The sequence below is a fragment of the Boleophthalmus pectinirostris genome, unplaced genomic scaffold (genome assembly GCF_026225935.1).
Source record: "Boleophthalmus pectinirostris isolate CB_2022bp ecotype Guang Dong unplaced genomic scaffold, ASM2622593v1 HiC_scaffold_19, whole genome shotgun sequence".
NCBI classification, from domain to species: Eukaryota; Metazoa; Chordata; class Actinopteri; order Gobiiformes; family Gobiidae; genus Boleophthalmus; species Boleophthalmus pectinirostris.
The window spans coordinates 6681938-6703110 of NW_026571140.1; the positions used below are offsets into that span (position 1 = coordinate 6681938).

Consider the following 21173-nt stretch of genomic DNA (forward strand, 5'->3'; position numbering starts at 1 on the left):
CTGAACGTAACTTAACGCTAGATCCACAAAAATCCAAACTAATCATTGTTTACAAGTTGGAGTTGCGGGCTTCTTTCTTTCCAAAGTCCACATTTACGCACAGGGCATTTGTGGATTAATTTCAGACAATGTTTACGATAGTTAGATGATACGATGACGAGACGTATGGGGGTGTAATCGATATTTCACGCAAACATTACAGCACGATTGCGAAATGGCTGTTAGCTCGTCCCACATATAGTAGCTCACTAATAGTTGCTATTTTAACCTGACGTGTCTTACAAAGTGGTGTAATATAAGTTTATCCCTTCAGATGCTTCACTATATATGTTTTAAGGAGGTGTTTTTGCTATGATCTAGACTTTTTTTTCATGATGATGGGTTAAGACCATAGCCTAGACTTGACATGTTCAACCATTTCCACCTGTTATAAGGTAAATTTATTATTAATTTCTCCATCTTTGGTCTTGTTTACCCCCAAGCTTTTTCTACACCACATGTTATTGCTCCAATGATTAATAGGGACTAGTCCACTATAAAATATAATCATAGTCGTACTTTGGTAATGTTTATCTGAACTACAAAGACTCCATGTGAAAAGACCTTTTTATAACAGAGATATTATTAATTCAGAATGTCCAAAAACAATAACACATTTTTTGTAGCAATAATGCACTTTATTCCTAAGTATTCGCAAAATACAAGCCTTCAGTCACTATTTCAGTTTTTATTTGGTGTAATGCATTTAAAAAGTCTCAGTGTATGTTGTCACAATACAAAAATGTTGATACTAAGGAATAGACTCAATACTCAACACCAATTACGATACCACGATGATAATTAAAAAAACACTCACTATATAAAATGACCAGGGGTGGGCAATTATTTTTTCCATGGGGCCACATGAGAAACAGAAAATATTGTGGAGTTTAGACAAGCTGGTAAGACTGGTAATAGTTTATGTTATGACTAAGCAATGAAAAAGTGAGGTTTCATTTTTTTAAAAACACCCCTAAAATAAAAGCAATTTGCAGCTTTAGTTGATGCATGAGGTAAAATGATAAAATATGTTTTTTTTGTAATTGCAAATTAGCTTAAATGGGCCGGTCAGAGTCAACCAAAGGGCTGTATGTGCCCTGAAGCTGTACAATGCCCAGGCCTGTTTTAGACAATAGAATAATTATACATTAAATACATTCATCCGTAGTACTTACTTTTATATTACTGTGTTGTGTTATATTTACGCAGTTCCTCAGTTTTCTAGGTTGTTTCCATAGAGGTCCATACTAGTGTGATACAGCTCAAGATCATTCTAAAACTATTCAGGAAAGGTTCACTTCTGTCCTCTGAATGTGACTTTTTAAGGATCAATACTTGCTCAAATGATTATCTATTTTCTATACTAGTTTTATTATCAGTTAGTATGTGATTTTCCATACCATTGACAACTAAAATAATTGTTGCAGTTCTACCAAAAATCCCACCCACAGGAAACTATTAAAGGAGATCTCCCAGAATTAATTATCTGTCAATACACAGTATGGCTTTTAACTTATCGATCTCTTGCATTGATTCAATTACAGATTTTATTGATCAAAATCACAATACATGGGGAAAAACCCCAAACTATGAATGAGGACACCTCTCCACAGATCTGACTTAGTTGTGTCATGGAGATCCCTTTATTGCCACACTGTGGAACATTCCAGGCAAAACAATAACATCTCCTTGACACAGGCAGGTAGTGAACCCTCCACCAAAGTTGCAGCATATCTTTTAACTTGCAAATATGACGTTAGCTAGCCAGGCTGGCACCACCTATTGCCTCCACTCAATTTCATTTCTCTCCAGCAACTATGTCAGGAAAATATACTCCAATCGCTGCGAGGTCAGACGGTTTGTACAAAGTGAAACAAAGTAAAACTGACTGATGAATCAGGCTAGACATTAGCTTCATGAATTGTAGAACTTCTGCCAAACAGTTGTAACAGATTAGCCCCACTATCTGTTCAGTGTGAATAACATAAGTTGGCTCAGCATTTTTCACTTTTTTTGTCAAAGAAAACACTTTAAGTTGTAGTTTCTAATACATGGACATAAACTATGAAATAAATCCATCAATACTAGGTACTCATTTGAGCATGTATTGATACTAAAAAATAAAAATCACATTCACAGGACTGAAATGAACCTTTTCTGAATAACTTTAGAATGATCTTGAGCTGTATCACAAGAGCACAAGAGCACATAGACTAGTATACACCCATGGACCTATGGAACCTATGGAACCTACCTGGACCACTGAGGGATTACACAGATATAAGACCACATGGGAATATAAATGAAAGTACTACAATTTAATGTTGAAAACCACATTCTATTGTCTTTCAGAAAGAGTGTTTTTCTTTCGTATCGTGACAGCACTACGTAATAGTGGAACATTGTTTGGACATACCAGCCTGAAGTTCCCATCATTGCTCCCTGTGACAGCTGGCCAAGGGTCAGGCTAACTAAGAGAAGTGAAAACATGACATTGTACCTTTATAGATTCACACCCAAATTTGTTTAAAATAGTGTGGGAACCTTTGTGTTTTGAAGGACATTTGACTTTCACATCACATTTTTGCTGACTGAATTCGATTATTTTTACACTGACCATGACTATGAGAAAACTGAACTTTCCCATGGTTTAATGTTGAGTCACCCGGAAATTGTGAGTTTTAATTTTTTCTAATCAAATCCATATCATGCACTGAGTAGCACCATCACCAGGGCTGGAAATAAACGGAAAGTAATACCTTTTAGAATTGTATTTTTAACCATATTTTGGTTGCTAGTTGAGTTTTTACATTTCTGCTTTGAAATCTTGATGTTAAATGCGTGTTTCCCCAACGCCACTCCTCCTAGTACGCAATGTGGATGAAGCGTCTTGCCTAAGGACACAATGGTGGCGTGCGTTTGAGATACATATCCCTGCAAATGGGGGGCAAATGCTTATATGACTTCTTCTTGCTATTATTTTTATTTTCATAATCGGCAGGTTCGGAAGAGATGCTGTACCAGATTTTTGTTGTCTTAAAAAGTTAGATTTGAAAGTTCATTTTAAATATTTTGCAGCAGTCCAAACATATTCCTCACTGCCCTACCACATCCATAGCATCTGAATTATTCATCATAATAAGTTTCTAAGCGCTTTTTGCAATTTTCAGAAGATAGAGTTGGTCGCTGGTACTGCAGACAGCTCTCACTCTCATTTTGAACTGAGAACTGCTTTTACAATACATCTTTTTCATGACGAAAAGCTAATGTGTATGGTCTTGTTTTTATTGCTTACAAGAAAACTCAAAGCAGATACAGCCCTTTTTAAATTTGATTGAAACGATAGCGGTCATGGATATTTGATATGATTTCCTGTTTTGGTTCCAGCTGTGTTGCAGACTGACAGCCAGGAGGGGGAGAGGTGAGTGACTGATAAGGCCAGGGGACATTGGACTTGGAGAGAACACCGAACAGGTGGAGATGGCATAGGGACAGAGGAGAGGAGGAGCAAAGTCGAGGCAAACATTACACCACACAACAGCACTAGAGAAGAGGCTGGCTGTGCGTACTGTACTATACTATATACAATACTGCTACACGATATGATACAAACATTTCAAACTCTATTTTAATACAAACAAATAGACATGATACACCACACCGATCTCTGATCTCTTAAGACAATAAAATGTGATATTCAAAATTAAATCAAAGTACTTTCCAGGTTGGTTCCATATTGGTCCATGGTTGTTTACTAGTCTTTGTGGGCTTATACTTGCTCTGATACAGCTCCAGCTCAAGATCTTTCTAAAGCTATTCAGGAAAGGTTCAATTAAAGTTTGGGTCAGATACATGGTCAGATCATAATAGTTCTGATTGTGTTTGCCATGCCCTCTTTGTCACCTCTTTGATTGACAGGGCATGTTTATTTAAACGACTATGGCCCTAGTGTTTAGAGACAAGGACCGGGAATGCCAAAATATGGACTATAGATGCAAACTGTTCACCTTGTACTGTGCTTTCAATGTGAGTAAAAAAAAAAACAATTTACATTTTCAGATAACTCTCTTCTTTTAGCTAATATGTTTTTGTTAATTTTTTATGTTTTTATTGGAATTTAAAAGAGAAAAATATGCGTTGTGACTTGTGTTGTGTTAAGATTTGTTTTGTCTGTCTGATTTCATGGATAGGACAGATGTTAATTGTTGTGTGGACTAAAGCGTGGAAAGAGACGTTAAGCCTTGGAATTGATGAAACATTTGTTTATTTAATCTTTTGCACTTATTTTAATGCATTGTAGACTTTGGTATACAGTTACCTAGATATTAACCACAGATGTTCACTTGATACATTTTTTCAATAGACTTTAATGCTGACTCTTTAAAGCTTTTAACCATGTCATAGTTGTTTCCCCCATTTACTCTTTCAAAACTATAGTTAGTTGTGATTCATGCATGTTTGAGTCATCTATATACTCCGGCATTCAAGAAGTCATTGCTCCGATCAACCACCGTTTTCGCAGTCACCGGTACACACCCACTGTTCTGTACACTATCAAATTACATTCTCTTGAACGGTGATACACTTTGGCAGCATTGCATAGTCATTTTGGTACAAATGAAGGATAAATTTGCTACTCGCTAGTGTAAACTTTAGCTTTCCATAGGAGATGCCGGTAACCGTATGAGTTGGCAAATTTGTTTCTTTTATTTTTGATCAATATTGCGATTTAAAATGTGCAAATTATAATTGAATGATCCTTAGATGTCGTTGATTATCACTATATAGCAGGCTCAGGCACAATGTGTGTGTAGCTTTTAGTTCCTTTACCACAAATTTGCATATGAGTATCTGTTTGCTCACAAAATTAACCTTTTATTTATATATCACCGGTTTATGTGAAACTAATTACATCTTGTTGATAGTTCATTTTTAATTAGCTTCACCTTTCTCCTGTAATAATAGAACATACTCTTTTACTGACTTAGGTTTACTGGTCTCCCAAACACTCCAGCAGGAGAATAGCTGTGTCTGTGTATAGGAGTGAATGACCGATAGTAACCTTTGGCGTTCCCTCACCCCCCCTCCCTCCTGTTGTCTCTGTCTCCCATAGGGCACTGAACAAAGACATTTCCTCTCATATCAACACGTATTGACTCATCCAGGCCACACCGCTGGATCCCAAGGGTGCAGGGACCACTAGAGGAGCTCCTCAGCTGACCCCAAGGATCTGGCTGTGGACACCTGTGTGATGATGAATATGCACTAACTATTTACAGGTAAGGACTGGTCAGTGTATACTCTCTGCTTTTAGGTCAGTGTGTGACTAGATACTGTTACCAGAGGTGGCTGAGTGTGATGTACTGTCTCTAAGACAATATAAATATGAGAGGAAAAAGACTCAAATATGGACAAATCATTTTTGAATGATTTTTTTAATATAAAAATTTGTAGTTCAAAATTAGACAGGCCGAATGTGTAATCATGATAATAACGTGCAAATTAGGGTTAGCAAAAGTATCAAAAATCCAATACACTACAATACACTTGATACTAAAACTATTGAAAGTAGGTACTCATTTAAGCAGGTATCAATACCAATGAGTCATATTCATAGCACCGAATTTAGATTGATCTTGAGCTGTATCAGAACAACTATAAGAACACATAGACTAGTATACACCCACTATGGAACCTACCAGGACCATTGAGGGATTACACAGATATAAGGCCACATTGGAATATAAAAGAAAATGTTGAAAAATGTTGAAAATTACATTCTAAATAATTATCATGGTTTTATAATCAGTATGAAGTCCATTTCTTACTATTGAAATAGAGTTTATTAATTATTAATTCTAGTAATAGTGACAACTAGGGCTGGGAATCCCTCACGATTTGATACTCAATGGTACATGATATCATATAACAATATGGCCATGCGATAATCAACTAATAATTGCACATGATATTCTGCACTATATCACTATTTTTAAGAACCAAATACATTTTTAATGGCTACTTTTGCAAAGTCAATACAGAATAAACCAGTTGTAACCATTAAAACAGTGAATATGTGTGTTTATTGCATAAGCAAATTTCCTTTCTTTGAACAAACATTAAAACTGTAGCACTGTCATAAAATAGTTTAGTAAAATATACCAAAAAATAGTCTTGGTGATATATTGACACAGCAGCCCATGATAACAATACTGTATCACTAAATTTAGTATCACGATATTTTAATATTTTTGCACACCCCTAGTGACAACACTACTGCAGATTAATATTCAAAACTTAAATAATTGTTAACTAATTTGTATAGTCTAGATAATATTTTAATACCAGACTCCAAAACATGCCATGTGTTGAGAAGTTTCAATACCTGGTCAAAGCAAACTGCATCAAAATGACAGAAAGTGAGTAGATTTTGTGTTTTTGATGGAAAAAAAACAAACAAAAAAAACAATTTTTGTCTGTAAGTATCCTCAATATTCAAGTGGCATATCTATAGCAACCCTATAGCAGCTATATCACTTATAGCAACTGTCCATGGGTTTCAGAATGACTGAAAAATTAGGAGTATTGCCAAAGTGATTAACAGTTTGCTTAGTAGTAAAATTAGGTTTGAAGTTTTACTAACATAACAAACTAAACCACAAATAAACTTCAGAAAACTTCAGAAAACTTCTTCTCTTCTTCGAAATATAAGGGCCATTTATTTTTCAATATTACCCTTTAATGGTTTATACATGGAATAACTACACAAATACTGTGTTACTCTTAAGTTTTATTGCAGCAGCCTCAACTGAAATCTCCAATTAAAATCTGGTTTTATTAGAAGACCATATAAAGATCTAGGTCACAACCATAGAGCCACGAACAGAACGAATTGCACAGCAGCAACTTGGGAATAAAATACAGGAACGACAAACAAGTGGTGTGTGCCCAAGTCAAATGCTTTTGATAAGTTTTTTAACTCACATAAAATATTCAAACGGGTGGTATAATGCAGTATGTCCGAGGAAAAATATGTGATCTTCTATTGTGCTGAATTTCAGAAATTGTATTAGAAAGTATTAAGTTTTAGTATAAAGTATTAGTTAAAGAAAATAGGACCCACAAAGTTTTTTTCTATGTTTACTATGAAGTTTTAAACATCAGCTAAATAAACCCAGCTTTATGATTTGATCTTTGCAGTCATTGGAATTGTATTTTACTTTTTTTTTTTTTTTACATTTCTTTACTGTCTGTGATCCTGGCCAAATATGACATGCCAGTGAACTGCAATGGTTCATCTGACAATATGTGTAAAAATAGTGTGACACCTCTAATACATATATGACAATATGAGAGAGAATTACTTTAACATTATTAATCGGTTGATGGTGTCTTAGTCAACTAATTGTGTTATTATTCAAGTCATTATTTTCTTAAATTCACCAAGAATTTCTTATTAGACTATAGACCTACATTACAGTACTTATGTTCACATGCAGACCAACATCTGATTATAATCTATTTTCTGGACATTTAAATTTATTTGATAATGATACTCATATCACAAAATCTGGTGTGAGTAATCAGAGGGACCATTATCAGTTTATCTGAAAATAATCTGACCTATTGTGCATGTAACCACAGCCAAGTCACAAATCTGTTTGTATGTTTGTATTGTGATTTGAATGTCTTTCTTAATCTGTAAAGCATTTTGAATTACTTTGTATTAATTGTGCTATACAAATACACTTGCCTTGCCTTGTGTGGACCAAAACCATAAAAAAGATCAAATAAAGAACTGTTTTAGGCAGTGGTTTGTCACTTCTCTTAAATGTAATTTTTAATCTGCTAGATCTCACATATCTGGATCATTTTGTTCTCTTGTTGTCTTCTGCTATGTCTCTGTGGTGTAGGATAAGAATAGCCCCTCCATGCCTGGCTGTGCTGCTGAATCAGTTCCTTATAAGAATGAGCACTTTCATTTCTGTTTTTACAGCCTACTGGCTTTCCTCTGCTCTGCTGCTTTTCAAAGGACCACATGTAAAAATAACATGTCACATTGTACGATGTGTCATTGCGTATTTTTAATCTTCCTGTATATTGTCAGCTAAACCTTGCCTACATGGTTCAATGGAATATGAAGCTATGTAAATGAGTCTGTGGTGCCTTTTATACATAGTGATAACCAAATATAACATTAAACGGCCCATATTCTACTCCGCCACTAAGAGGTAGCATGCTCCGTTGGGTCATGAAAAAATTCAAAATAATAGTACAAGGGTTGAACTGAAATCTCAGCAGGAAATGAATGCCCTGACCAAGACCGTCTTGCTTGTTGAAACTCAGTGGCATCCCTCCCATGTAAATTTCTTTTTTATAGTTTCAGTAAGTGTGCCCTCAGGTTTGTACCTTGCCTATTTTTACATTTCAAGTAAGGGCCACATTCTGCTGACATTCTTTGAATTGTGGTTTGACGCAAACAGAAAACAATTTGTTCCACCTTGTGATGCCCTGTGGTAATACAGGAGGTACTCCACTGTGTTTTTAAACTCCATACACCTTCACTGGAATCATTTGGATAATTGCCCAGCTAATGAAAAAAAGATAAAAGATAGTGAAACTACCACTATATGACATCACAAGATGGAACAGACTATTTAGGTTTGGAAATGTAGACAGACTAATAATGAAAAGTTACTCATACATGTGTTAATGACTCCAGGTATGTTTTTGGTGATGTAACAGCACCAGCAGCAACATGACTTAAAGCTCACAAAAGTCAATTTAAAGAAACAAACAGTTAAAATCTACTGTCATCTGGCTGGCCAGTGACATTGAAATCATAAAGAGACTGCAGCATCTGTTTCTGTTACAAGTATCTCAATGTCAAAGAAGGCGTGCAGTCTTTGCTCTGTAAACTGAATATTGAAGCTGCTCTTTGAGGTATTAAATGGTTGTTTTGTTTGTGTAGGAGCAGAGTGGATTCGTAATGACAAGGGGCTGTGCAGAAGATGTCCACGCTGTCAGTGACTGATGTCCCAGATGTTGGTCATGGTAAGAGCTTTCTAAATACAACACTGGTCAAAAGTATCTAAATGGATTTAATAGACTTTTGTATTTAACAGTTCATTCTCTCTTGATTTTTACTTGCAGTTTTTGTTTTAAAGCAGACTTATTATGCAAAGTTGCCCACTGCTTGTTTTCTTAATCTGTGATACACATAAGATTCAACAGCATTACAGAGTCTGTTTGGTACAAATGAACAAAAATTTGCTTCTCGCTAGTATGATATGCAGCGATCCATCAGAGGCATGTCTTTTTGTTGTTGCCGCTTATGGCAACGTTGGCTTCTATTGGGCACTGAAGTTTTCTAACACAGAAAGTAGCAAACTAGTTTCTTTTATTCAATTGTTTTAGATTAATATTGTGATTTAAAATGTCCAAATTATAACCTAATGAGCCAATATTTTTCATTATTATAATATCAAATAACATTATTTCAGGTGGAGCAAAAACACTAAAATAAGTCTGAATTAATATGATCATTAAAATAACACAACACCTGGCATGTATTGTACACACTTAGTATCACTTATCTCTTTGTATTGCAATATGCTTTTATGTGTGCTATAAAATCTGGCCTGTACATTTCTGAGTTGTGGTTTTGCTGTTTGAATGTGGCAGATGAGAGGAGAGTGGTGGGCCGGGCCTCGGGGCTGCAGCTGGACAGTGTGGAGGAGGCCGGTGGGAGTAGCTCCATGAAGCCCGATGGCCTGCTGTCTCTGGGTGACCTTTCCCCCCCTCTCCCTCCCAACGGAGACTCCCTCAGCGGTGACATGAGCGGCGATATGAGCGGCCTGCCCATAGAACCCAACCACATCAAGCTGGACCCTGCTGCCAGCGACATCTCTCCCAGTTTAGGTACTCCTCTCTGGGTTGTCTGATGGGTTTACACCACATTGTGACCTGACCATTGTTGTTGTATGTGAAAAAAGCAAAAATGATTTATATAAATGCTCACAATAACAGTGATATAAAATCAAAGTGTGGTGTTCAAGGTTGATGAAAGAAAATTATGTGACATGACACTGGCACATCCTAACAATAAATGACTTTTATTTTAAGTCTGTGTGCCTCAGATCTTGGAATTTAGTGGTTTATATACCTTCTGAACCCTTGAAGAGCACCTGCCTCACATTAACCCCTCACCTCTCCAGTTAATCACAAATAATGCTCTGTAAAGCGTCTTTGATTGTACAAAAAGTGCTATATAAAACTGATGCATTCATTATTATTAATAACAGCAGTCTACGGTCGTTTTCACAGAGACAAGTTAGGTGGGTGTAAAAATGCATTTGCTCTGAGAGTGGTGCACTTGGGCCAGTGTGAATCCAATAGTCACATTTTGGAGCACAGTAAACTGCTGTTATAGGAGTGCTTGGAACAGGTCTCGGAGCGGCTCCACTCACACTCTGCAAAGGGACGACTATGGTATGAACATGGTACAAGTAAAAACACTTGGACTTGGGCAAAAAAGCACTCCAATCATGTGTATTTGTCTGAATGGGCAGTTGGGCACCACAGGACTGTATAATTTGTTCATCTGACAAGTCAGTTTGGATCAGCTTATCTCCTCCTGCCTCTGTCTGTGCAGGTGAGTGTGGGTCTGTCTGTGTGTTGTTCAAAAAAGCTTTTTCTTTTCACTAGCGCATACAATCCCAGGTGTATTTAGCCATAGGTGAATGAAAAGACCACCATGTCTGTGTATAGCACCAGTGAAGTGAATGTGTGCCTATTCAATGGGCTCTGTCCTCTTAAAGTGCATTATCTTAGAAATAAGTTCAGCGATTAGCTGATGGACTTTCACATGGCTCATGGTGCATATTTGTGATGAATGATGCACGGTGTATGTGAATAAGACCAATTCAAAAGTGAAGTAAACAGAAATAAATCTAGGGTCCACTAACATGTGTAAACGACTTGAGATCAATTCAGTCCACCATGTCTTTAGGAAGCTGTTAGCAAAAAGTGATAACTTTTTGAATGTAGAAACTTTCAGCCTTTGAAAACTGTATGTAACAAGTTTAATTTTCCTTTTGGTTTCAATATTACACATACACCATTTACACAAAAAATTTAGAATATCTAGAAGATTCTCATGGTGTTTGATCAGCAGCTTTATGTTATTCTTATTTGTGAACTATTTTAACAGAAACTAAGGACTGACACGATAATTACCATTTCGACTTATTGTTCGACATATGAAACATGGAACTTTGGATGGAAAAGAATTATTTTTGGGGTCAGTATTTATCATGAGTACTTTTTCTTTGTACTAGTGTGGGAGTTTTTATTTTTCTGTACTGCCATTAGATTTCATCTGAAAAGGGTTGAATAAATAACTTCTAAATGTACAACAGAGTTAAAATAATGAATCATAGAATAGTTTTTTTGGGATAAGCCTTTTTGGTTGTGTCGGTGCATAAATTCTTTTCAATATTATTGTGTATTGTCTATCTTCAGCAATTTTATGCATTGCTGGGGGTGTTCTACATGTGTCTGTATGGTGGAATGTACTGCAGTTAGGGACACAATGCAAACATTAGCAAAAACTGCCAAAAAACCCCCAAAAACTTTCATGTGTGTTTAGGTGTTTAATTTTCAACAAAAAAGGTGAGAGTGAATGAAAAACTTATACTAGCTAGCAACAAATTTTTAGTGTGAGAAACTTATTTAACAGTACAAATCATTTCACCTATTGTAATTCAAAAACTTTTACTTGCCAGAATTTGTTAAAAAGCTCAGATTAAAGTCCACTAGAGTGAGAATAGTGCTCCCAGTTACCATCACATCTCCATGACTGCAAAGTATCAATGTATTGTACTTCAAAATGTGTGATCATGACAGGCCTAATGAAGCATAGTGAAGAAAACTGTGTGTGTGTGTGTGTTCAGATGGTCAGCCGGTGAAGAGGAAGAAGGGCCCTGCTCCCAAGATGCTGGGGAACGAGGTGTGCAGTGTGTGTGGAGACAAGGCATCCGGCTTCCACTACAACGTCCTGAGCTGTGAGGGCTGTAAGGGCTTCTTCCGCCGCAGTGTCATCAAGAGCGCCCAGTACTCGTGCAAGAACAACGGCCGCTGTGAGATGGATATGTACATGCGCCGCAAGTGCCAACAGTGTCGCCTGCGCAAGTGCAGGGAGGCCGGCATGCTGGAGCAGTGTGAGTATGCCAGTGCTTCTGCCCGCACGAGGGGGCAAACACACATGGGGTACTGCCTACGGCTCATACTGTATGACTCTAATCAGATGACGGAGATTTGAGTCCTTTTCTGTATGATGTTTGTAGTTTGGTGTGCATAGGTAAAGGAAGCCATTAGTTGAATATAATATTGAGTTCTAGAATCTGCCAGATGGGGAGCAAGAGACTTTTTTTAGTTTCATATTGATTTCATTGTACTTCCACTTTCAGGGCACTCAAAGTGCTTTACACCAAGGAACCACTCACCCACCCACCCACAAACACATTAATCTCACCGCCAACCTGTGGCTTGTGTCATTTCTATCGTCTCGTCTAAATCATCCTGGAGTAGACAGATTGAGAAAATTTTTTTAAGAATGCAGATCTCCAGTTTATTTATAGAAATAAGTTAATCTGTAGTGTCAGACAAACTAGGAACGTTCACTTTGACAAGTATAAACAGAAATGGCACAATTAAATTTTATGTAAACCAAAATTAAGAACATATATTTTAATTAAAGACTGTTTTGGTCCTGAGGCGTTTGTCACCCTTGAACCTGAGCAGAGGTCAGAGGTCAGTATGTGCCCAGTTGAGGTGTGGGACTCTGTCTTGGCCGTGGAGATGGGACGCTTCCATTCAGTCCCAGAGGAGGAGTGCACATGTGCTCTGTGTTATTTAAAGGATATTGAAAATGAAATGCACTTTCTGTTCTACTGTCCTTTGTATCATGACCTGTGCTGTCAGTTATTGTCTAATGTATCTTACTGTTGGTTTGCTGTGTCTGATGAGAAGAGACTGGAGAATTTGTTTAAATGTAATGTTTTCAAGTTGGTTCAGTTTGTGTCAAAAGCCTGGGACCTCCATAAGAGCACACTTGCAGGCTGGGCACCAACTACATGGTGCATGACACTAAATAAATCAAATAAACATAAAAAAAACAAACAAACAAAAAAACTATTATTGACTAGACCCTAGCACAATGACATTACATTTTAACAAAATTAAATTTACCCACTTGATTTGTATTAAATATTACTGACTAAAAGAATGTTGTGATGTCATCTGAAACCCACCAGTGCGATACTGAGGTCAATGCAATGAGACTAAATATTACACAATACACAAATGTCCATCTAATGTCACGTAGGAAAGGAGCTTTTATTTACCTGAAAACTTTTCAGGTAAATAAGAATATGCAATCAAATTCAAGGTTAAGATAAATTATACTACACATCACTGTGTCAGAAGAGTAAAACAGCAAGTGAATTGTGTCAGTAAAGATTAACATTATGTCACAATATTAGACAAGATACAGCTAGATCTGTCACGAGAAATGCTAAATCGACTTCTCGTTCAATATATGAAAGATGGAACAATCTTTTTTTGGGATCAATGTTTATTGTGAGTGCTTTTTCTTTGTTGTAGTGGGGCAGTTTTTTCTGTACTATGAGACGTCAGTTGAAGAGGTTTGAATAAATAACTTGTATGACTCATTCTATATGTATCCTAACTACTAAAGTCAGGATTCTAAAAATAGAATTTTTTGGGGGGGATAATCCTGCTTTTTGATTATTGCGTCAGTCAGCAATATATCACACTTCAAAATGTGTTATTGTCATTCTCATTCTCAATGAAACATATTAGATGTCTCCTCAACTGAACGTTGCATTATGTACTCGGCTCTCAATATTCCAAACCTGTATTGTTCAGGTGTGCTGTCAGAGGAACAGATCCGACTGAAGAAGCTGAAGAAGCAGCAGGATGATGAGACCGCACGTTCCTCCTCAGTTGTGACCCCCACCCCTCCCCCTGACCCTGCCACCCTGGACCCTCAGCAAGAGGACATGATCCAGAAGCTGGTGGCCATGCAGAAACAATGCAACAAGAGGTCTTTTCTGGACCGACCCAAAGTTACTGTGAGTACATACTTCTCCAGCAGATCCATTTTTACCCCTCTTGTGTGTCAGTGTTTTGTCCCCCAGGCTTCAGGTTTGTGTCTCTCTATAGTGCATCTTTGTACACATGTTTACATGTGATGTAAAGTCTAGCCAAGATTTGGTATATTTTTGGCTTATTATAATTTGGTCATATTTTATATTTCTCCCCTTGTTGATTTGAACATGACTGATAAAACATAATTCTGTGATTTGTCATAATTTTGAATTTGTGAGTTTTGATGGGATATGTGAAACAGTATCTTATTTTAATGCGTGCTTACAAATGACAATGAATTGAATCAGAATTTGAGACACTAGGGTAACTGAAATTGCCAAAGACAAATTTCCCATTGGGACGATAAAGTATATTTGTTGCATATTCTTGCATTCTTGTTTTGACCTGTGCCTTGAATAGTAGAGTGGTTTTAGTTGACCCAGCTGTGTTTATAGCACTGTGCAATCTTGGTCATTTAGCAACAAATAAGCCACTGGACAGCCACTCACTCTCTCTGTCCAGGTTTTAACTAGAAGTGCATATTTTTCTTGTGTTCTTTTATTCAGACACAGAGGACAGGCATTCAGTGTAAAAATCTATCAAATTATCATGTGTCTGGTTTGTTGTAGTTTCTTCTAACAACTAAAGGGAAAGCTATGCTTTTTCTATTATTGTCGTAAATTACAAGCTTATTGCTCTGAAAATTCTTGTGTGTTGCAGTGCCTGTTAGGGTTTTTAAAAGTATAGAAAATCAGATGCTAATTGATCAATACTGAAGGAAATCACATCACACTAAATATGAGCTTTCCTGAGCAGTTTAAGTATGCATTTGAGCTTTATCTGAACAAGTATAAGACCTAATGGTAGAATAAAGAAAGTGCCCTTATTTATATAATATGATGTATATATGTATGATGCCTAATAATTTCTCTTGTGGATCAATAAAGTTTGTTTAATTCAGTCTTATTTTGGTTTGATAATTACATTCTATCGTGTTGATTATTGTAATCTTCATTGTGGTATTGCAATTGGTATTGAGTCTTAAATCAATTCTTTAGTATCAAAATCAAGTGTGAAATTTTTCCTTGACAACACTCATGCCTGTATATAATGTTCATGTATTTTGCTGTGTTGCAGCCGTGGCCTCAGAGTCAGGACCTGCAGAACAGAGAGGTGCGGCAGCAGCGCTTCGCTCACTTCACTGAACTGGCCATCATGTCCGTGCAGGAGATCGTGGACTTCGCCAAGCAGCTCCCCGGCTTCTTGGAGCTGACCAGAGAAGACCAGATCGCTCTGCTCAAGACTTCCACTATAGAGGTGACACATTCACAGCACTTACAGTGTGTTTGAACATATCCAAAGTAAGGCAAGAAATGACAGCAATTCATAAAGATTTTACAACTACATGAGTATATGATTATACGGTATAACACTAGAGAACAGAGGAACCTACAAATTAGCTGAACATTGAAATATTTAAGGTTCAACACTGACCCCTGAAGGACACTAGCGGTAATGCAGTTATCTATTCTTATACAGTGAAGATACAAGTAAATATATAGGATGTCTTTATTTGATTTTGTATAAATTCGTATCACGTTGGTCTGATTGTTTACTCACTAAGCATCTTTGTGTCTATCAGATTATGCTGCTTGAGACTTCCCGGCGGTACAACCCTGCCATTGACAGCATCACATTTCTGAAGGATTTTAGTTATAACAAGGAGGACTTTGCAAAAGCAGGTACTGTTTCGTTATTATGTTTACACAAATGTGCCCATGGTGTAGTATTTGACCTGTTTTGTTCATTAACCTCAGGGCTCCAGATTGAGTTTATCAATCCCATCTTTGAGTTTTCTAAAGGAATGAATGACCTCCATTTGGACGAGGCAGAATACGCCCTGCTCATCGCCATCAACATCTTCTCCGCAGGTCAGTGTGTAACTTTGTTGTATTAGTAACTCTTACTTCAGTCTAAGTTTTGCTTACCGTTCCACTGTTGGTAAGTCTACAAGTGAGCATCTGTGTTTCTGGCACCTGCAGATATTTTTCTCATTTTGTGGTCTATCCTTTGAAAATACCAGATTTCATGGTTTGTCAGATAATCCTCTATTGAGTAAAAATATTTTAAGTAATGTTGCTCTTTTGTACAGTTTTTGGCTTATTTACCACCTCCTTTTTTGTTTCCCTTTAGACCGACCCAACGTCCAGGACCACGAGCTGGTGGAGAGGCTGCAGCAGCCCTATGTGGACGCTCTGCGCTCCTACATCATGATCAAGAGACCAAATGTAAGAGTTCTGTTTAACAAATACACCACCACATTTGCATAGAAAAAGCAAGGGTCAGTGCTGAAGTTACATAATAAATCCATGATTATTGATAAAAAATGAATGAAGTACTGAACTTAACACTACAACTAATGTACAGACAGTTTTGTTCGTCTCAAGCATCAAATGACTGACTAAAACTACATTTACCGTATTTTCCGGACTATTGAGCGCACCTGAATAAAAGCCACATCAACTAAATTGTAACAAAATTTTTAAAATTGTACATATCTAGGCTGCACCTGAATATAAGCCGCAGGTGTCCATGTCTTCAAGAATGTTAACAAGGGCCGTCTGCTTTTATCGCCTCAAAGCTTTTGTTGTCTTTTTGCATTGAGTCAGCTCGTCACTCTGCCGTCGCCAAAATCTCACCAACGACTCATTGATGCTGAGCTGACGTGCAGCAGCTTGATTTCCTTCTTTGACAGCCACATCAGTCGCTGTTAACATAAAAGCTACATCATCTGCATTTCGTCAGGTGTTTTCCATGAGGAGGGTGTGTGTATGAAGCACAAAATAACTATTCAAAACACAATCAAATGAGCATCTTCCTCGGCGCATCACCTCTGTCTCTCCCCGCACTCTACTGCGCATGACTCTTGCAAGCGCTGCTGTCATGTCAGTGTCTTGGAGGATTTCAGCAGATTTCAGACTCTCTCGGGGGCGGGGTTAGTTCTGTCAATCAGGCATGAGTGGATGTCCGTCTACTGAAGTTTGAGACGTTTCTTCTCGTCGTTTACGCATACGGGTAAAACGTATCCCCCCTCACTAATATTCATTTAGCATCGTAACTTATTTTATCAAACGGCAATAAACTATTTGAGTGCACTGACAATATCGCAAGCTAGTGTAGCACAGACAGCGGCGTTTTCTGCACTCAGGCTGCGCGTATCCGCTGTGTTGTCAAACCATAGACTATATATTAATGGACAATGTGCCTGACAAAGTGCCAGACAAAGCATCCGTCCATGTATTAGCCACATCATTTTATTAGCTGCAGGTTTCAAAGTGTGAGTAAAAATTAGTGGCTTATAGTCCGGAATTTACGTCCATTTCTGGTCACAGTGATTATTGCTCATTGATTTCTTCTGTGCAGTCTTCAAGTTATAAAATCTTAAATCTCTCCAAGTCATATGGTAAACCACATCTGGGGACATAAATCAAAAATCATACAAAATCAAAATTATGTACTGTATTATTATTAGTGCTTCAAGATACGACACTCTTCGCTGTTGCCATCAGAAGGCATCAGACACCAGAAACAAAAGTGTAACACCATGTATGGAAATTGTGAATCTGTGCAAATTGTGAAAGGTCAGTGCCAAATGTGTCTTAGTTAGGGTTGTCAGAAGTATTGAAGAAACTAATCAATACTTAAATAGTAATAAAACTAGATATTCATCTGAACCAGTATTAGTACTAAAAGTCGCATTCACAGGACAGAGCAGAACCTTTCCTTGAATAGCTTTAGAATGTTCTTGAGCTGTATCAGAACACGTATAAGAGCACATAGACTAGTATACACTATGGAACCTACTTGGACCACTGAGGGATTACACAGATGTAAGTGATTTAATGTTGAAAATCACATTCTATTGTCTAAAGAAAGAGTGTTTGTTTAATCACTGTGGTCCTGGAATCAGTATTGAGTATCGAGTCTATTCTTAGTGTTGAAATAAGAGTTTGAAATTTGAGTATCGTGACACTAGTCCCTGTATTAAAAAGTTCCTTTGTGTTTAGGACCACCTGATGTTCCCACGGATGCTGATGAAGCTGGTCAGCCTCCGTACATTGAGCAGTGTCCACTCAGAGCAGGTGTTTGCACTGCGCCTCCAGGATAAGAAACTGCCCCCTCTGCTGTCCGAAATCTGGGACGTGACCGAGTGAAGGTGACCTAGTGAAGGTGACCCAGTGAAGAGGCTCTGCGGGCTGCACACTCTGCTAACACAGACTTTGAGAGAGGAAAGAATGCTCTCATTCAGGCCACACTGTTTTCTTATGGACACTAGTTTGGAGCCTTTTTATTCTATTGATTTTGGCAAATGTGGGTTGGTTATGGCAAGATTACCAGCATCAGTTTAGCTTGTTGTATTTGAATAATTATTATAAAAACCACAACTTCCATTTTGTATCCTAACTGACTGCAGGTTGTGAATGCAGCTGTTACTAGAAATGGTCAAAACTGAATTGCATTTATATTAGTAGATCATTGTAACATTCAGTGTGTATACATGCAAGCTGTGGAACACAAAGACTCGATTCAGAAAGGTTTTAAAAATATGTTAACATGCAGACAAAGTCATTCACATTTCTCTCAATCGCTTTAATACTCCTGGATAATCCATGTATTTTTAGATTTTGGTGATTACGGCTTAGAGGGAAAGCTGCTGTTTTGGTCTTCAATATAAAAAAGTATGACTAGCATAGCATCAAATTAATTTATGTGCCTTTAGGATAGTCTGTTAACAAGTAAGAAATGCACTTCCTAATGAATGTGAAAGTCAACATCATATTTCCAGATGACATTGTTACCACAGAGAGGGTAATCTAATGTAATACCTACCCTGGTAATGATCTGGAGAAAATGTTAAATAGTGATAAGCGCTTTTCGTTTTGAATGCATTTTAATACTCAAACACAGATATATCATATCTGTGAAATGTGGCTGCCTGAAGGATACCTTTAGTTACCTTTAGTTACCTCTTGGAGGCCACATAAAATGATAAGTATTAGTGTAACCTACCTAAGCTGTATGTATACAAACTGAATGTTACATTTGGACGGTGATACTCTGGATATTAAAGCCTCGTCCAGTGAATGTTCCTTCAGGGGTTGCACAGGGGAAATGATTAGACCTTACAATTTCTGTGGTGGAAATACGTCATTTTTGGTAGAGGTTTGTTCAAAAGGGACCCTTTTGGTCATGTGTAGATGCCTAAATGTATGTAAATGGCATATTTAACTTCACAGTATGTTAGAATGCACATGGAGAATGCACATCCTGATATTGTATAATTGCATTGTAATGCACACAGAAGTTCAGAGTTCATATAGTTGAAAGAAATGTGACTGACGCATTATGAGCATTTGGTTGACACTGCAAAAAATAGGAATAGGAATATTACTCTTAATATTTTGCAGTGGATAACTTCACAATAGCACACAGTGGTTGACATTGGTTTAGGAATTGTTGCTACAATCTGGAACGGGTCGTTTATTCATCCGCATTGCTTTGGCTAACATTGCCAACCGTTATCACAACAATACAATGAACCAATGCTGCTTTCAGGATTCAATTAATACTTGATAACTCTTAATGCATAAAAATTGTACATATTTGAATGAATAATTATTAAGTCTCTACCATGCTAGAAATTCAAGATTTACTATTTAAGTCCTACTTAAAGTGCTTTCTGTCGAATTAGAATGCTATAATTAGTTTCCAACCTACATGGTAAAATCAGATTTCTTTGTTGGTTGGTATAGTCTTTATTTAACATATCAAACTCCAGCTCTGATTACTGTATAATAAACTGAGGGTCAGCAGAAGTACAAAGTTCTAATACCGGCAGGTCTGGTCTTTACTAATCAATATGTGCGTAAATCATGATATTGTTATTTGGGTAATAACTTATTTTTATATAGGCTGTACAATGCATTTAACCAGCATGAAAGGACTGATTTACTTAAAGAGGGGGTATAATGCAAAATTGACTTTTTGGAACTTTGTACCTTGTTATAACGTTCCCTCATTAAAAACATACCTCAAGAGATTTTAGATGTCATTCATGCACGTTTGACTGTTTTAGTCATCTCTCCCTATTTGAACCCTCCTTAAGGTTAGCTGTAAGATTCTGTCCAATTCTCATTCCACAAGCCTTCCTACCCATGCTCCCACACAGTAATTCTCCATAAATGTACAAAAACTTGATACAAAACTGTCCACAGCAAATTTACAAACCTGGTGCAAAGTGTACTAGTTTCATTAGCAGGATGCACACTGATTGTGTTGAGACAATGCTCTGAAGGGGGAGTGGGAGACAGTTTTTGGCAAATAAAGCATTCTCAGAACAATTAAAGGTAACATTATGATTTAAAATATGTTATCTGTTAGCAGTTAATACCCCATAGAAGTATAATACCCCCTCTTTAACATAGGCTACTACAACTTTGCCTTCTCCCCTTCTTGATAACTGTTATATTTTGTGACATTCATTAAACATTTGTGTCCAAAATGGGAAAACTGGTGGCAAAAATTGTGTAGTGTAAAACTGACATGACACAAATTGACCATACAATAATAGAATGGACATTTCTCTTGTTGACAAATGGAGTTTGCTGCTTTTGAAATTGTGGGTGTCATTTTTCATTTTATGGATTTTACTAATTGCTTATTTTAATGCTAAGACGAGTTCATGTATCGTTTAACAAAGAAACGGCATAATTGTTATTTCAACTTGAGAACAAGAGAATTACATGTTTTTCTCATGTTTATTATGACTAGATGTCTGGAGCGTTTGAACTGTACATAAGATCATTTGTTTCACTGTAAAAATAGAAATGCAAACTTATTTTAATACTTCCTGTCAGTTTTATATGTACAGTATGAATAAAAGCTATTCTCTAGGTGGCTTA

The 21173-nt window shown here is 37.0% G+C and overlaps 1 protein-coding gene across 3 annotated transcripts; it reads left to right on the plus strand.

Annotated features, from left to right (window-relative positions):
• The first annotated feature begins 281 nt into the window (after window positions 1-281).
• On the plus strand, window positions 282-21173 carry nr1h3 (nuclear receptor subfamily 1, group H, member 3). 3 transcript variants are annotated; one of them, XM_020927361.2, is made up of 11 exons: window positions 282-434; window positions 5153-5318; window positions 9011-9093; window positions 9724-9960; window positions 11994-12260; window positions 13990-14195; window positions 15349-15528; window positions 15854-15953; window positions 16029-16142; window positions 16405-16499; window positions 18279-21173. In XM_020927361.2, the coding sequence occupies exons 3-11, from the start codon at window positions 9051-9053 to the stop codon at window positions 18423-18425; spliced, it is 1389 nt and encodes a 462-aa protein (XP_020783020.1). In that variant the 5' UTR covers window positions 282-434; window positions 5153-5318; window positions 9011-9050; the 3' UTR covers window positions 18426-21173. The 3 variants fall into 3 exon arrangements, with proteins under 3 accessions (XP_020783020.1, XP_055010440.1, XP_020783022.1); XM_055154465.1 differs by lacking the exons at window positions 282-434; window positions 5153-5318; window positions 9011-9093 and adding an exon at window positions 11252-11341 and having other exon boundaries at window positions 9818-9960; XM_020927363.2 differs by lacking the exons at window positions 282-434; window positions 5153-5318; window positions 9011-9093; window positions 9724-9960 and adding exons at window positions 9988-10693; window positions 11252-11341.